Here is a 16,311-nt window from a genome sequence, read left to right as displayed (position 1 = left end):
GGGGCGTTCAACAAACCTCTACCAGGAAGCCTCTCTTCACGTTACTCACCCTTAAAGGCTGACATTTTAAAATTGTGTTGTATACCAGCAACTACATCCTTCCAAAAATCAAATGTTTTTTGACCTCTGTTCTGCTAAAAAAAGAAATTTCCAAATGTAACAAGTGCAGTGATTCTGTTTCTCAGCATAGTGGTAAAGCTACAGCAAATCATTATGTGTGTTGATTTTAAGGTAGAAATTTGAGTTTTGGAAAACATGACAGATTAATACAGAAATACTCCTTCTAAAAAAAAATCACCAGTACAAGTCAACACACAAAAAACATAACTAAATACGAAGTTCACACAGCCCAACTAAGGGAACAAGGTTCGTTCCTACTGTCTAACGCTATAGGGTATCTAGCCACATGCTACAGCTTTTGAGATAACAGAACCCGCCACTGAATGCGTGGTGGTGCCACAGGGCCCAAAGCAGCTGAGCTCAGAATTCGGTGTCCACCACAACTGCATGCCACACAAATATCACCAAGTCACCGCAGCAGGACGAGTGAGGTGCTCAGTCCAGAATGGAAATCATTTTACAGAGAATTTTCCAGGTTACCAAAAAAATTTACATCCAACTACATGACTCCTCAGCCTTTTGCTTCATAGAAACACTGTCTTCTTTTTATACAAAAAAGATTACATTTACATCATGATGCACACTACAGAATACAAAAGGCTGATGAACAGGGGTGGAGTTCAGCAGTGGAGCGCTTGCCTGGATGCGGAAGGACGTGGGTTTGATCCCCAGGCCTGGGGGGGAGGCGAGGATGTAATACTCCGCACCCCCATTGGTGTAAGAGAAGGAACAGCCTCCATATTCTGCTAATAAAAACCACTATGCTGGGGTACACCTCTGTGGGGATACACCTGTATACTCAAGGCCCTGAGGAAAATCCCCAGCACCAAACCAAACCAAACCAAATTGAAAATCTCTCCTGCTCGCAAAAACGTTCATGGATACAAGGCTGTAGTTTTCATTTTAACAATAAGCCACTTACATGCTTAATTGTGAGTTTTAAAAGACATGCATGCAAACACAGCTATATTCATAGGTCTTAAGTCTAAGTATAAATTGTCAAATTAAAAGATATTTATCTCCTGGGCAGGCACAAAGCAAATGATTAATTAAAACTATCTGCCTCATGTTTCTGGTTTGATATTTAGAATACATAAAAGCACAAGGAAGTTTTCTTAATTACCTATACTTTTTTTTTTTAATCGGCTAATGGAAGCAAGAAAATAACTGTCCAGAGCATGTTTTGTTTCCTTTTTCTAGACTTTTACACCCCCTACTGGAGAAGGGAGTGACTTTTTCCTGACCAAACATTTATTTTATTTTATTTATTTTATTTTTTTTAAAGAAAGGGTACTGTTATTTAATTTTCCAAAAATATTGGCAACCAAATTCACCATGTCTGCTTATTCGGTCACCTCTGAGACCACCCAAAGAAAACAAAGTGAAATCTCAACTTAAAAGTTACACATAATTAACTCCTAGAACTTATGAGTAAATACAGTTTTGCTTTTTTAAATGAGTGCCCACTCACCTTTGTTAGAGAATCCACCACTCTGGCACACAGAAGAGCCCCAGGCAGGTCAAAGTAGTTATCATAGAAATAACACTTTCCTGAAACAGACAGACAGACAAAGTCAGTGTCTCCTGCTTGTGGCAAATAGAGAAACCTGTGGGTCTGAGTGCTCACTTAACTATCAGGAAAGCTTCCACTTATTATTCCGTGTCGGAAGTGGGGAAAAGGCGTGAGTGTGCAGTGGTGGTGTGCGCCTGCATGCGGAGGCCATTCCTCTATGGTTGGTTTTTAAGAACACCAGGACTCCATGTCTTTCTGCTTCTAAGCCCTGGGATTGCACCATGCATGCCCTGGTTTTTAAGTGTGACTTCTGGGGATTGAACTCGGAACCTTTCTGGCCTTTTTAATTTTTATTTGGGGCACATGTTACTCGTGTAACGCTTGTCCTTGAACAAGGCAGTGCACACTGATACTCTCGGCTGCATATGGAGAACTTCCTATAGTAATTTCAGTGAAAAGCCCATTTCAATTCAAATTGACATTACAGGCTATCCTTTCTTTTTTCATATTAAAATTTTATTTCTATTCAGAGTATATGAGCGAGCATTTTAAAGGTTTAATGACACTAAAAGAAAGTTGAAACATGACATATGTAAGCTAAACATTTTATTAAAACACATTTCACTGTAAAATATATACCCTCAAAACAGAATATATTATCACTATAAAACACAATATGAAGAAGCCATAATGTTATTAAATGTCATCAAGTTTTAAAACAGTCAAATAATCTAACATTAGAGTCTTATGAAGTGTGCTCCATAAACTGCCCTAATGCCTGTGTTAAATAATAATAGCCCAGCTAAATATTGCATTTAACTTGTATGCCATTTCAGACAAAGATGACATCCAGGGGGTAACGACACATATCGGAAAAATTCAAGAATATGAGACAAGTAAACTCCTGGATGGCCTTGAGTAAACCAAATCCAAGCCCTTCTTGGCACATCTGCCACCTTTGGATTCCACGTCCCAGGCAAGACTTCTGACGGTCCAGTCCACATTCCTGACACCCAACATCTGACCCCATCTGTGCTGCTGAGCAGCATCACCCAAAAGATATAACAAGGTCACGTGCGTTCTCCCAAAGGCCCTGGAACCTCGTGGCCAACTCAACTATCAAGCCAGTGAAGCGGGCACCTCCCTCTCCCCAGGAATCTCAGTGAAACCCAGGGTTCCTAGTTCCTTATTTTTAAAATATCTCATTTTACCAGACAGATGGGCTCGGATCGTACTTTAATGCAGGCATAGTCCAATCACTTTATGGATCTGCTGGGCCTTTTCCCCTTCATACTTCTTTCTACTTATAAGATTTTATTTGAGGGGTGAGAGAAGGTTCAGTGGCTGAGAGCATGCGCCGTTCCTTCAGAGGACCCGAGTTTAGACCCCGGCACGCACAGTGGCTCCAACCAAACGCCTGTAACTCCAGCTCCAGGTTGCCTTGTCATCCTTCTCTAGGCTCTACGTGCACCTATATGTACTTAAAGTCTTATTTTGAAAGGAGATGGGCCTTTATTGTGGAGCACAGTCTGACGTCCCAGGCTCTGCACACATGGATGGCATCTCTGGCAGAACCAGGTAAGATCAGGCCAGTTCCAAACCACCAAGACGCTCATGGAGAAACAAAGCAGCAGGAAAGGTCGATTCAAAGACACAGCGCCCTTTGGCAGGAATGTTGTGGACAAATGAGCCTGTCATAACTGGGTCAACTGGGGACCTGCTCTTTCTTGTATATCCGAAACATTTTACTTTTAAAACATATTCCTGATTTTGAATAAACTCCCAAGTGAAACACTTAGCTATGAGCCTAGCTTTCCTTGGAAAAGGGAAGAAGTTACTTCACAGGGCTGTTTGCTCCTGGGAACTGAACACAAGACTTCACGCACACTAGGCACACTGTACCAGGGAGCGACATTCCCAGACACAGATAGCAGTTCATTATTACTCAGGGAGGAAACCTTTGACTGACATGTACAAAAGCCTCCTAAACTGAACTCTAAGGCAAAGTCCTATTTTCTTAAACACTGACTTTGTCAAAAACACTTTCAAACCACCAGAGAGACATAAAGACATCCCCAAAGGTGGCAAATGTAACAAGGCAACACCACAGAACAAATGTTGACTATTTTTGGATTATCACATGATTGAAAGGGAGAGGGTACATTTTAACATTGTGGTGTGGTAGAAAGAGCAGAGGGTTAAAGCAGAGAGAACAAAGAAACGGTATGATTTCCTGAGGACTCCTGTCCATAAAAAGGGATCAACCATGTCAAATCGATCCATGCACGCCTTTGTCAGTAAATAATTAATTTCTGAAATACTGCTTCATTACTGTTTAGCTCAGGTAAAGCTTTTTACAGACTTGAGACAAACATGTGGAATCATTTCAAAATAAACTCAGATGCAGGAGATCAGGCTGTCGATAAGGAAGCAGAGTCTAGGATACAGAAGTGCCAGGCAGTGAAATACAAAGACTCGGGAGACAGGGAAAGCGAGGATGGAGGTTGTAATGGCTGCGTCAAGAACCCAGGCCAGCCAAGGGAGCACCATCCTCAGGGAAACAGTCTTATTCCAGAGCAAGTGTGGGCCAAGAGGAGATTCAATGAAAGCTTCCTTACAGCACTGGAAACGCGGTATGTAAGCACACCTCGACCCCGAACAGAAACCAGACACACCCTAAAAATAATACATCCTGGTGCTACAAAGGAGAAGCCATTCCTCTGGACATCTTGCTTGTCCAGAGGGATGGAGGCTCTTCTTTGTGTCGTCACACTACAGGTGAGAGGCTAAAAGTCAAGCAGTGTGGGTGGTGGATGAGCCTACCTGAGCAGCAAGGAATGTCGGGTTTGGACGCACAGCGTTTGTCTGACGCGCAGTGCCTCCACTCGTTCTTGCCATAGGCCTCGGTCAGTGCCTCTGGACTCATCATCTTGGTGCCGTGGCTCGCCCTGTTGAAGACAGGACTGCATTACCTCTTTGAGGACACTGGGATTACTGAGCCCCAATCCCACTGGAGTTAACACAGTTCTGTTTTTTGAGTTTTCCCCCCTCTTTTCTTGAGATAGGATTCTGTTAAACAGCCTAGGTTGCCTCAAATGTGTGATCCTCCTGCCTCAGCCTCAGCAAGTATAGTCTAAAGGGGTATACTGACGGGCCACCATGCCTGACTCTTATCTTTCGTTCTGTGTCTCTGGTTTTCACCTGGGTTGATCTCAACAGGTCTGGGATTCTATATGCTCTTTATGGTCATAACAGCAACCACGATGCTACGCACTTAAGACAGGAAACATCTAAGCAGCAACACAAGTAAAAGTAGATCAGTTCAGAGATCATCATCTGGACGCTCCGGGACTTCTGCATAGCTCTGGTTCTGCCTCTTTTAGTCTCTGCACTGGCAAGGAGGGAGGAGCTGCCTTATTCACAGCTACAGAAGAACCTGCTCTTTCCTGGAGAAGCCGTAGTGTCATCAAAAGATGAGACAAAGTCATTGTAGTGGCACATGCTTGGAAGCCCAGCTCTCCTGAGGGTAGACCAGAGGCCCACAAGTTCAAAGCCATCTTAGAAGATATGAGAGATGTTGTCTTATACATAAAAGGAAAAGAAAAGCACTGAGGATGTAGATTGGTGATAGGAAACTAGCCTAGCATGTGTGTGGCCCTGGCATCTAGTCCCAGGAACATGCATGTGCACTCGCACATACATGTGTACACACACACACACACACACACACACACACACACACACACGGCAAGACAAAAATACATATCATCCAACTGGAACAATTAAGGCACAACCATGCAGACTGGTGGGAAGAGTAACTTTGGCAGAAAGGAGGAAGAGGTGGTTAGACTATGAGGCACATGAGGTACACAGGAGTGGCAGCACCAAGGGGCTGTGGTGACAAGAGCAGCATACTTGCCCACACAAGGACACATACATCAGAGCAACAAACATATCAGCATCACACTGGCAAGCAGAAGTCAGAGAAATGTCCCCAACAGAACAGGATGCAGAAATAGGTTCTATGCTCAGGATGCTGGTTCTGCTTCACTAGGGCTTTTGTAGGGGACTCTCACCACACAGTTAAGTAGACAGTCGGCATTTAAAATAGTTCATAGGGAAAACATGGAAGTGTATTTAACTTTGGTTAGGAAAGATTCTGAAGGGGAAAATGAAGAAATGAAGGAAGAGCAGATGAGGAAGAACACACATGGAGTCTTTTTCTTGAGAGACTGACACCTCCGAGTGCTCTGTGTCAAGGTGGCGGGATCCTCCGGGCAAACATGAGCAGACAAGAATCTACTGTGTAAGACCAAAAAAACCATCCGGAGACAAAGTGTAAAAGAGGAACCAAGTCTGAAAGAGGAACTTCAGGTTACTCAGAGGTTGGATTGAGAGAGAGAAGGGACTGGGCAGACAGGCAGACAGAAGTTAGCAACTAGAGAATGACTGAAGATTACCAAGAACGCTTACAGAATTAAGGGTCAGGGACAGAGTATTGCCTACAGAAAGACACACCCCAGCTGCCAGAAAAATTTAGGGCAGTCTGGGAGAAATACGAAAGCAACCTGACTACAAAAAAAGTGATATCATCAGAAGGCGGAATGCTTACAGGGGTTGCACACTGAGTCCTCTGTGGCGCTGAGCGCAAGAGGGTATAAAAAAGGCAGAGCACCTGTCTGGTCATGTTAGCATAACATGTGTTGGGAAGCAGATCCTCACTCCATGGTGCTCTCTGTGACACTCAGCAGTGACAGCAGCTTCATACTGACTGCTCCCCACACCCTGGTCAGCCCTTGAGAGGTCTGCACGCACTTGGAGAGGAGGGACAGAAAGGGAACCAGAGCACGGGGCTGACACGGTTCAAAGGGAGCCCTGCAGGAGAAGCAAGTGCGGCCTAAAGGGGTACACACAGACCTCTACCCAGCACCCATCAGCATCTTCTGTACTCACAGGGTCCCTGATGGTATTCTGAGTGCCTGATAAAAGGCGAACAGTGCAGCATCCATGATCTTTTAAAAAGGGCAGGGAGGCAGTGACACAAGGCATGTTATTTTCTACTATATTTCCTGCACGTATTTCTAAGAAGTTAAAAGTAATACGGAGATACTATCTCTCATCTGATCGACTGAACAATGACCCCACCTGCAGCTTAAGGACTATACACTAGTAATCGAGTATCCTGGAAGGAGTGAGACTCTGATCACCATTACGTCAGATTACCTGAGCACAGTGCCATCAGCCGCAAGCTTAAAGAAGGTCCCATCGTCCAGATCCAGAGCCAAACCCTTGCAACTAAAACGGGAAAGTCTGATTATCAATCGGCTCCTATACGTAGTTAACCTCAGAGACAAAAAACCTGTAGTATCAGATGTTATAATGTTAAAGAGATTTTTTCCCCCGCCTAAATGAAGGATGCGTTAACCAATGAGAAAGGACATCCAAGAACATGAAGTACCACTTAAAAACACTAAATGAAGATTTTCCTGTATCTTGTTAAAACATACAAATGTTTTCCACCATCTAAAAGCACATGGCAGGTAAGATTGTTCAGTGTGTAAAAGTGATGGCTGAACAAAGCTGACAAACTGACTTCAACCCCCAGATCCATGGTGGAAGAGAGAAGAGACTTCTGAAAGCTGACCCCTGACTTTCACATGTGTGCTTTTGCGACAGCACACATGTGTATCTGTGTGCACATGAGTACACACACGCACACACACAAACAGAAAGATGCTCATAAATAGATACATCCACAGACATTTACAAAGCACAAGCTAAGATCTTTGCTAGGGTGTTTTCCACACTGTTTCTAACATACTTCCCCCTAACTTATAAAAACTTACCCTCTGGGCAAGGCCTATTATTGAAAACCAGTTTAAAAAAAAAAAAAAAAAAAGGTCAAATACTAAGATTTGTTGCCCATCTCCCTGCTCCACACTGGGATTTTATCTGACTCAAGCTAAGCCAGGATGTGTGCATGCTGTCAATACCTGTGTGTGAGTTCGTATGTGCAACTACCCTGTTCCGTCCTGAGAACAGTTCGCTCCCTCGCAGTCAGTCACCACCCCTACATTTTATGATCTTTCCACCCTCTCTTTTTGCAATGATCTCTGAGCTTTGGGAAGCACCAGCTCTGGAGGACCGAACCCAGGTCCTCTTGCTTGCAGATTACTGACTGGGCCATCTTTCCAATCTTAATTTAAGACGCAGGACTTTCGATGCTGCCCAGCCAGCCCTGAACAGCATCCTCCTCCCTCAGACCTTAGGTAGTGGGAACTATATTCATACTCACATGCATATGCTACCACACCTGTCCAAACCAAACAACTTAAATTTATTAAGTGTTCTTGCTTCTTTTTTGTTGTTTAAATGAAGACAAAAGACAAAAGAACGCCCTTTGTGAAGTTGAAAATCATAAACCAGGAAAGGAATGAACAGCAAGAATCAGAAAGAAATATTTTATTAAAATGTCCTAATTCAGTCACTTAACCATGATGACGCCTCTTCTGTGGTTCTTAATATTAAAAAAAAATAAAAAGAACATTTTCCGCAAAGATATAAATTATAGTTCTTAGTAACCTCACATGCTCCTAGCTGTGACCAATTGAAAACTCCATAAAAAATATCCTACAAGTAGTTACAAGCTGAAAGTTCATTTTCATATTAAAAGAAGTCTAAACATGTTTAAAGTACAGTATTGTAATTCACTAAACACAAAACTTTTAGAATAGAAGTTATTTTGTCCCCTGACTAATTTCGCATTTCACTGCCCACCTTCACAGAGAGTAAGAAGTGAGACTGTATCAGCAGCCACAGGGGATGTAGACGGAAAAAGAAGGATGGGGGACTTACCAGAAATCCCAGTCCTCTGGGGTCAGGGTGAGCAACTCCTTATCGTAGCCCTTCTCCTTGACTAAGAACTGAGCAAAGCTGTTATAAATGAGCTGCAAATAAGGGAAGCAAAAAGAGAGATTAACTATAAAGTTCACTGGTCACTCTTAACTTCATAGACCTGAAAACCAAAACGAATCACTGATGGGGCCCCGTAGGAGAGGAATGTTTCTAACTGTGAAGTTCTGCAGTTTAGCCATCTTCCCAGGTGATCTGTCAGCCCCGAAGAGCCCTGAAATTATATCATCAGAACACAAGTACACTACCAGAGACAGGCATTAATCTCAGACGCAGGGCCTAATGGATTAGAGCTCCTCATTAAGACCTGACAATGCATGGCCGGGCGTGGTGGCGCACGCCTTTAATCCCAGTACTTGGGAGGCAGAGGGAGGTGGATCCCTGTGAGTTCCAGGCCAGCCTGGTCTACAAAGTGAGTCCAGGACAGCCATGGCTACACAGAGAAACTCTGTCTCGAAAAACTAGGGGGTGGGATGGGGGGGACCTGACCTAACATTACTTTGTAGCCACCAGACCAGTGATTCTCAACCTGTGGGTCCCTTCGGCAATCCTCTATACCCCAAAGTATTTATTTACTCTATAGTCTGTAACAGTAGCAAATGAAGCAGCAATGATAATAATTTTAAGGCTGGGGGTCACCGCAAGGGGAGGAACCTTATTAAAGGGTCGCAGCACTAGGAAGGCCGAGAAGCCCCATACTAGACGGCTACCAGGACAATAAGCACGCTGACCACTCTCTCACTATTATCTATCTTGGGTCCATCAGGGCTGGGCTAAGAGACTCGGTGAGATACTCGGCTGATGAGTTAGGAGGAAACATGAGGTCTCCATCAGACACCGGGCATTTCTTATTTCTCTTCGCAGTCTCTATGTAAAGAGGACAACTAAGCACAAAGGAGGAGGAGAGCCTTTGGAGGAAAACGCAGGATAAAGCAAAGCTGATCGTTGAGGACAGACTTGATTACTCAACTGCTGGAGGACCCTGCTGTTTGAGGTTGCAGGCCTCCGAGGCCAGATAGACTTCCTGAGCTGCGCAGTAGATGAAGGATGCGCTCTCCCCAGCAGGTGCTCGTACTGTCTCACCTCATCTGGAGAGTGTCATTAGGCATAGATGTCTCTAACCACATCTGATATATGGCCTTTGGCACAGGTCCCTGCTAGGTCTCCCCTCCCTGTGCCTATAGGATAATTAGGTTCTGTGTTCCTGTTCATATGACAGGAGTGTGCTGCCAAATAAAAATCGAAGCATCCTTGGAATCCCTACCTTCAACTAATTAGTTACACCTCTCCTGTGAACCACCTCCCACTCCCCAAGGACTATATAGCCTTTGCTCTCCCTGAATAAACTTGAACTATCTCACTGAACTGGTTTCCTGGAGGTCGTTTTCCTTCATTCTCACTGGCCTTGCAGGTGGGAGCCCTCTACCCGCCTTTGCTCCTCCTGCCCTCATGGGTTGGTGGCCAACAGCCCCCCAGGGAAGAGACCACATTCAACATTTTTTTTTAAATTAAAATACCCATTTATCTTAAGTAACCTGAAGCTGAGAAGATGGCTCAGTGGGCTGCATAAGCACGAGGCCCGGGTTCAAATCCCCAGCACCCATGTAACATCTGGGCATGACACCCATTTGGAACCCTAGCACTGAAGGTCAGAGAAAGGTGGCTCTCCAGAGCTTGCTGATCTGAGAGGCTGGCTGAGTCTGTGAGCCAAGTTTAGTGACACACCAACACCTGGAAGACAAGGCAGAGCTGGGCGAACCCAGGACCATGGAGAATCAGCCAGGTGCAGATACCCAGGGCCGGGACTCTGCTATAGCTGGGGTGGAGGGGGCTGAGGGCTGGGCAATGAGTACGGAGAAAGGCAAGACTAACGTCAAATAGAACTGCTCTCTGTCGAAAAGCCAACTGAAAATACTGTAAGTATGACTCCTGTCTAGCGCAGTGTGACCGCCATCCAGGCCAGCAGTGCCACTATATATCAACAATACAGCGCTGTTTCTCAAGCCACTAGACTTTAAGAGAGAGAGAGGCCTGGTGGACTCTTACATGATTCTTTTATTTCTCTCTTAAGACAGGCTCTTATTATGTAACCCTGGCTAGCCTGGAACTAAGAGAGAGCCGCCTGCCTCCGCCCCCTTAGTGCTGGGATTCAAGGCATGCTCCACCATGCTCGGCTCCTACAAGAGTCATTAAGCCTAGGGACCACAGATACACATGTTGAAAAGAAAATTTTTTTTAATGTACTGGATCATACCAAGGCTCAAAGTTAAGTACTATGAACTGTAATAAATATGTATCTGTCATGATCCTGCCTGCAAGGCCGATTTCCAGCATAGGGTTAAAAGATACAAAGCGCTGAGAGATACTTAGCACACAGGCAAATCCAACACAAGCATTTGCCATTATTAACAGTCCTGTGCTAGCCATAAACCAAGAACACAATTGACTCTAACACCTGCCCATTTCCACTGTTATAAATATTCACATCCTGCCAGCCTTCAGCATAGGGCTGGATGCCATTAGTGTTTCCAAATAACGATGAGGTAAATCTGAATGTTAGATTAACAGCAAATAGAGTTTGTTGTTTTTCTGATAAGCATGTTCCATATAATAGTTGGGGCGTTCCCAAAAAAACCTAGGAATGCTTCTGTAATTTGAGACTCAAATTGAACTATGTGCCCTGTGTTTTAATTTGCTATGTCTGGCAACCCTATGATCCTGCTGTATCGAAAAATGAGGTGATTCCCCGAAATGGAAAGATTTCAAACTAGTTCAGAGATCCAGCGTTCAAAAATGAATTAGAAGACCTGGCAGGACGGAGTGCCTCTTGGTTACTGTTGGAAAGACTGGTGTGTGGCTACTCTTTCAGATGGGGTGCGCATTCTCAGTGCCAGACACCCCATTCTCCCAACCAGAGATAAGAGGGAAGGGGCTGCTACTTGACCGTTCAGTTCTGCAAGCCCAGAGAATACAGGTGTTGAGCATCATCATGTCCTCTGGGATGCTATTCCTGAAGCCTGGGAGAAGGGACACACATACAGATCCACATTGGCCCAACACCATATACTTGTTAAATGCCCTCACCTAGAAAACCCCTGATCTCTCTAAAGCTTCTGCAGTCTGCACCTTCTGAACACCCACCTCCGCTGTACTGCGCATGCTCCTTTTCACCTGTCCCCCCCCTCCCCCCCCAACTGCAACTCAGTGTGGACACCCTGCCCTGGGCCTCTCTGCATTATAAGAGTGCCTGCATTTGAGAAATGGAAACTCAGCGTCAGCACCCATGCTGGGGTGACCCAAAGATATCCAGTTGTGCTAAGGACTTAACCTTTCGGTACCTTGTTGGTTACCTACCTACCATCTCGTGTGGTTCACAGTCTACAAATCCTCCAGGGGGCCTGTAATGCTGCTACAGATACTTTGTTCAACTTGGCTGGATTGGGAACCACCTAGGAAACACGCCTTTTGGCTGGACGTGTCTTTGAAGGTGTTTCCAGACAGATATACCTGGTGGAGGTGGGGTGGGTGTGGGTGGGGGAGGTATAACTGTCCCTGAATGACTGCAGTACCACCCGCAGGGTGGAAGGCCCAGACTAAATGAAAGTGGAATAAAAAGCCAGTAGAGGGATCCCGGAGATGGCTCAGTGGAGACAGCACTACCCAAAGCTCTCTGGCCAGCCAGCCTAGCGGAAATAATGAGCTAGCACTAGGCTCAGTGAAGAGACCCATTCATAAAAAATAAACTGGAGGGGTTAAGAAATGGCTCAGTGGGTAGAGGTGCTTGCGGCCAAGTCCGACAACCTGAGTTCAATTCCCAGAACCCACATGGTGGAAGGGGATAACCAACTCCTTATAGACAGTGCCCTGACTTCCACACACATGCACACAGCCAGCAGAGCACCGGCATTTATCTCTCTCCTTCCTGGCTGTGGCCTCAGGTTCCTGTCGTTATGCCTCCACTGCCAGGATGGACTTGAACCCTAGAGACAATGAATCAAATGAAGTCCTTCCATAACTTGCTTCTTTTCACGTATTTGGTCACAGCAATGAGAAAAGTAACTGAGACAAATTCAACCTATTCATCTAAGCAGAATGCATATTGGAATAGAGGCTGTACAGTGCAGTACCATGAATCTGTACTCCCAATGGGGGTGGGGACAGACCGATCCAGTGGGCTTGCTGGCCAGCCAGTCTAGTGGAAGTCTGCGCTCCAGGTTCACTGAGACATACTGTCTCAAAAGAAAAGTGGAGAGCAGGAGAGGAAGACATCTGACATCGACCTCTGACCTTCACGTGGGAAGCACACCCACGTGTGCATATACACATACATACGTACACCATACCAAAAAGAGAAAACATGACTATGTTATATCCAGTTACAACAGTTCTTTAGTTCCAACCACATGGTCAAGTACTGAGCCCAGTACCCTCAGTGCTAACACTCAGGACACAGAAAACACTGTCAGTCAGGCTGGAGCTAAGAAGACGGAGGCTCTGGGGAGGAGTTGAAAGAGTACGTGGGAAATGTTTAAACCTTATAGTGAGTGTTTGGAGAAGTCAGGTGGAGGAAAATTGAAAGTGGTGACTCCGTAAGAGTCATAGGTGGGTGAGGGGGACTTCCTCCCCTTGTATATGCTCATAGGGTATCAAGTCTCTTCTTGGTAACCTGCTGTCCTTCCTCTGAGTGCCACCAGGCCTCCCCCTCCAGGGGACATGGTCAATTATGAGGCACCAGAGTATGTGTGAAAGTCATACCCCACTCTCCACTCAACTGTGGAGAATGTCCTGTCCATTGGCTAGATCTGTCATAGGGGAGGGGAGTAAGGGGAAAATGGGAGGGAGGGAAGAATGGGAGGATACAAGGGATGGCATAACCATTGAGATGTAACAAGAATAAATTAATAAAAAAATTATTTAAAAAAAAGCCATAGGTGGGAAGAGAAGGATGGGCCGTGCTTTCCTAAAGGAATTGTACTTGATGAAGAGAGACACTGTGAGGAAGGAACAAGACCTTCCAGGACAGGAAATAGCATGCAGCAAGCCTTAGCAAATACTGCCCTCCACCATAGGATGGAAAGAACTTTACACCATCTTTCTGCTAACAGGCTGCTGCCCGCGGAGAGACACCTACCTGTGTGTGGTTGGTCTCTGTGCCCCTAACTATGTCCCAGTGCTCAGCATGCTGTGAGGATTTCCACACTAAGAATAGCCCGAGACTTACGAGGCTACTGTTTTCAACCTTTAAAAACAGCACTGCAGTTCAAAACTTGCAATAGTGTATCCTGTGGATCTTATATCCTCAAGTTTTATGCTCACACATGCACGAAACTGGCTCCTCACATGACCAACCATATTCCCCGTGAACGATGGTGAATACAGATCATGAAGTGCATGGGAAAACATGAACCAGACAGGAATCTGAAAGGCACTGAAGGAAGGAAAGTAACATCCGAAGACCTTTGTGAAAGAGTAGCCAAAGGCATCAGAAAGATGCCCCCGATACTGGTGATATCTCAACATTATTCAGATGGTAAAAAGACCATCTGCTGCCTACCTGAGTACCTATCCCCTTTTGCTTTTCTTCTCCTTTCTTTCAAATGCATCATTGCAAGTGCCACATGACCTGTCCATGCATTGCGCTATAAAAGTAGGTATATGTTACTGGGGAAGAAAAAAAAAAAAAGAGTAGCCAAAGGACCGAGACTTAAAGAAATAGCTTCAAATTGCTGAGAAAGGAAGTGAGTGAGATCTGTGTAACTGAGGAACTGAGTGCCAGCTGGGAACACTTTTCTTTCTTCCTTTCTTTCTTTTCTTTTTTCTTTTTTTAGCATCTGTATGCAGAAAATACATAGGAGTGATTCAGGAGCCTCAATTTTGATTTTGGAGTACCTGACCAACTGGGACACTGGTGGGACCACACTGACCAGCCCTGGCTGTTGTCTGCACTAATGATCTAGTCTACCCAAATACTCTGGGTGCAAACCAAAACAGCAAACAATTTTTCTTTTAACGCGGACAAGCTCTAAAGCACCACACATCTACTGCCCACTTAATCCCTGCCAGGGAAACCAGAAGGAACCCAGGTTATTTGCCCAGTGTCACAGAGCTAGACACTTGGGGCTGCTGTCCTGAACATGGTAACATTTGGCTGCAGAGTTCTACGTAGATCTCTCACAGTAATATTTTTAATTCTTCAGTTTCTTGTGAAACCAAACAGTCAGAAAAATTAAGATGAGGGTACAAGCCTACACAAAAAGCGGTCTACTTCCCTCACAGTCTGGGTAGATTTTGTTGAGATTACAACTTTTCTTTCTCTTTCTTTCTTTCTTTCTTTCTTTCTTTCTTTCTTTCTTTCTTTCTTTCTTTCTTTCTGTTTTTCTGTTTTTCGAGACATGGTTTCTCTGTGTAGCCCAGGCTGTCCTGGAGTTCCTTTATTTTAAACTGCACAAAACAAGTAGGAGGTGCACAGTAAATCCTCTTTTCTTCTCGCGGTAAAGACAAAAGTAGGTCTAAGACGTTAATGACTTCAGCTGGTATTTCTCACAAGACTATTACACAATCTCCTTGACTACAGTGCTTAAACTGACAGGTGAATATTTGGGCTTGCAAAAGACAAGATGCAGCCATGTTTTCCAGAAGTCCAAAACAAGCAGCTGTACCCACTCAGCTGGTACCCAGAGGAGTTGGAAAGAAACACCAGGGCCTGGGATCTGCAAATGACACCCGAAGCCCCCGACCCCGCCTTTCCAGTACCCTAGAAGCCGGTTGCCCAGCTTGACCTGGCACAATCTTCTGCCCCTGGCTTCCTCCTCGGGTTTACAGGACCCTCGCAAGCACACTTCCGCCCAGCGCCCAGGGACCTAAGACACTCTGCGCAGCCGCCGTGGAGGCCGTGCGCCTGGTGCTGCCAGCGCCACTCACCCGGGCGCTCTCAGGCAAGTTGTAGCGGCACAGCGTGTGGTCGAGGTCGAAGCCGACCACGTCGCAGGCGGCCAGGGAGAAGTGTTCAGACATGGCTGCGCAGCGGCTGGTGCCCAAACCGGAAGGCTGCTAAGAGCGTGCGTGCAGGCGTTGCCAAGGCCCGACTAGAGAGACTAGCAAGCAGGAGGCGGGGCCTGATGGAGTGGGGGCGTGGTCTGGTGGGCGGGGCTAGTCGAGGGGGCGGAGGCTGAACCCTAGCGGCGTTCGCCCTCCCACCGCCACAGGCCCCGCCCCTCCCTCATTTCAAATCTGCGGCCCGCCCACCTCCTGGACCGCCCCAGTTCTGCAGGCTGTGGCTTAGAGTGCCGCCGGTGTGCTGGAACTGAATGTCCCTTGCTTAAAGTAACACAGAATGACTTGGAACTCCCGTTCATCTTTCAGGAGCCACATAATTAAGGGATCCTAGTGAAGCCTCATCTTTTATTCTTGAGTGTGGAACAGTGTGAGATGGAGAAAACGTTATGCACAAATAGCTGTTGGGACCCCTTTTGCATATAGTTTGGTAGGTGATCTTTGTGTGTTAAATCAACAGCTTTTTACTCCATGGTTTGCTAATAAGATGTGAAAGACGCTCCTTGCATCGTTTCATCCCTTAATATGAGTTAGGAAATACATTAGACAATGACCACCTTGCCAAAAGTGGTTATTTGATGGCCTTCCCTTAAAAAAAAAAGATTTATTTATTTAGGTATACAGTGTTTTGCCTACATTGCATGTATACTTGCATACCAGAAGAGGGCACTAGATCTCTTTATTAGATGGTTGTGAGCCACCATGTGGTTGCT

At 45.5% G+C, this 16,311-nt stretch overlaps 1 protein-coding gene across 3 annotated transcripts in view; it reads right to left on the bottom strand.

Moving 5' to 3' along the window:
• The window catches only part of NT5DC1 (5'-nucleotidase domain containing 1), a 98,228-nt gene extending 82,578 nt beyond the window's left edge, over positions 1-15,650 (bottom strand). For 2 of the 3 annotated variants that reach the window (XR_014777880.1, XM_084775381.1), the window contains exons 1-6: positions 15,467-15,650; positions 8,489-8,580; positions 6,857-6,928; positions 4,457-4,581; positions 1,592-1,671; positions 50-134 (exon numbers count right to left, since the gene is read on the bottom strand). Coding sequence is in view for 2 of the 3 variants with exons in the window: in XM_084775381.1 (XP_084631507.1) it covers positions 50-134; positions 1,592-1,671; positions 4,457-4,581; positions 6,857-6,928; positions 8,489-8,580; positions 15,467-15,559 (547 nt within the window). In the remaining variant the exon portion in view is untranslated. The remainder of the gene's footprint in view (positions 1-49; positions 135-1,591; positions 1,672-4,456; positions 4,582-6,856; positions 6,929-8,488; positions 8,581-15,466) is intronic. The other variant, XM_084775382.1, reaches the window with a different exon arrangement.
• Between the last annotated feature and the right edge of the window lie 661 nt (positions 15,651-16,311).

The sequence above is a fragment of the Acomys minous genome (genome assembly GCF_964271855.1).
Source record: "Acomys minous genome assembly, chromosome: 3".
In the NCBI taxonomy this organism is placed as follows: domain Eukaryota; kingdom Metazoa; phylum Chordata; class Mammalia; order Rodentia; family Muridae; genus Acomys; species Acomys minous.
This window is presented reverse-complemented; position numbering and strand designations above follow the sequence as displayed.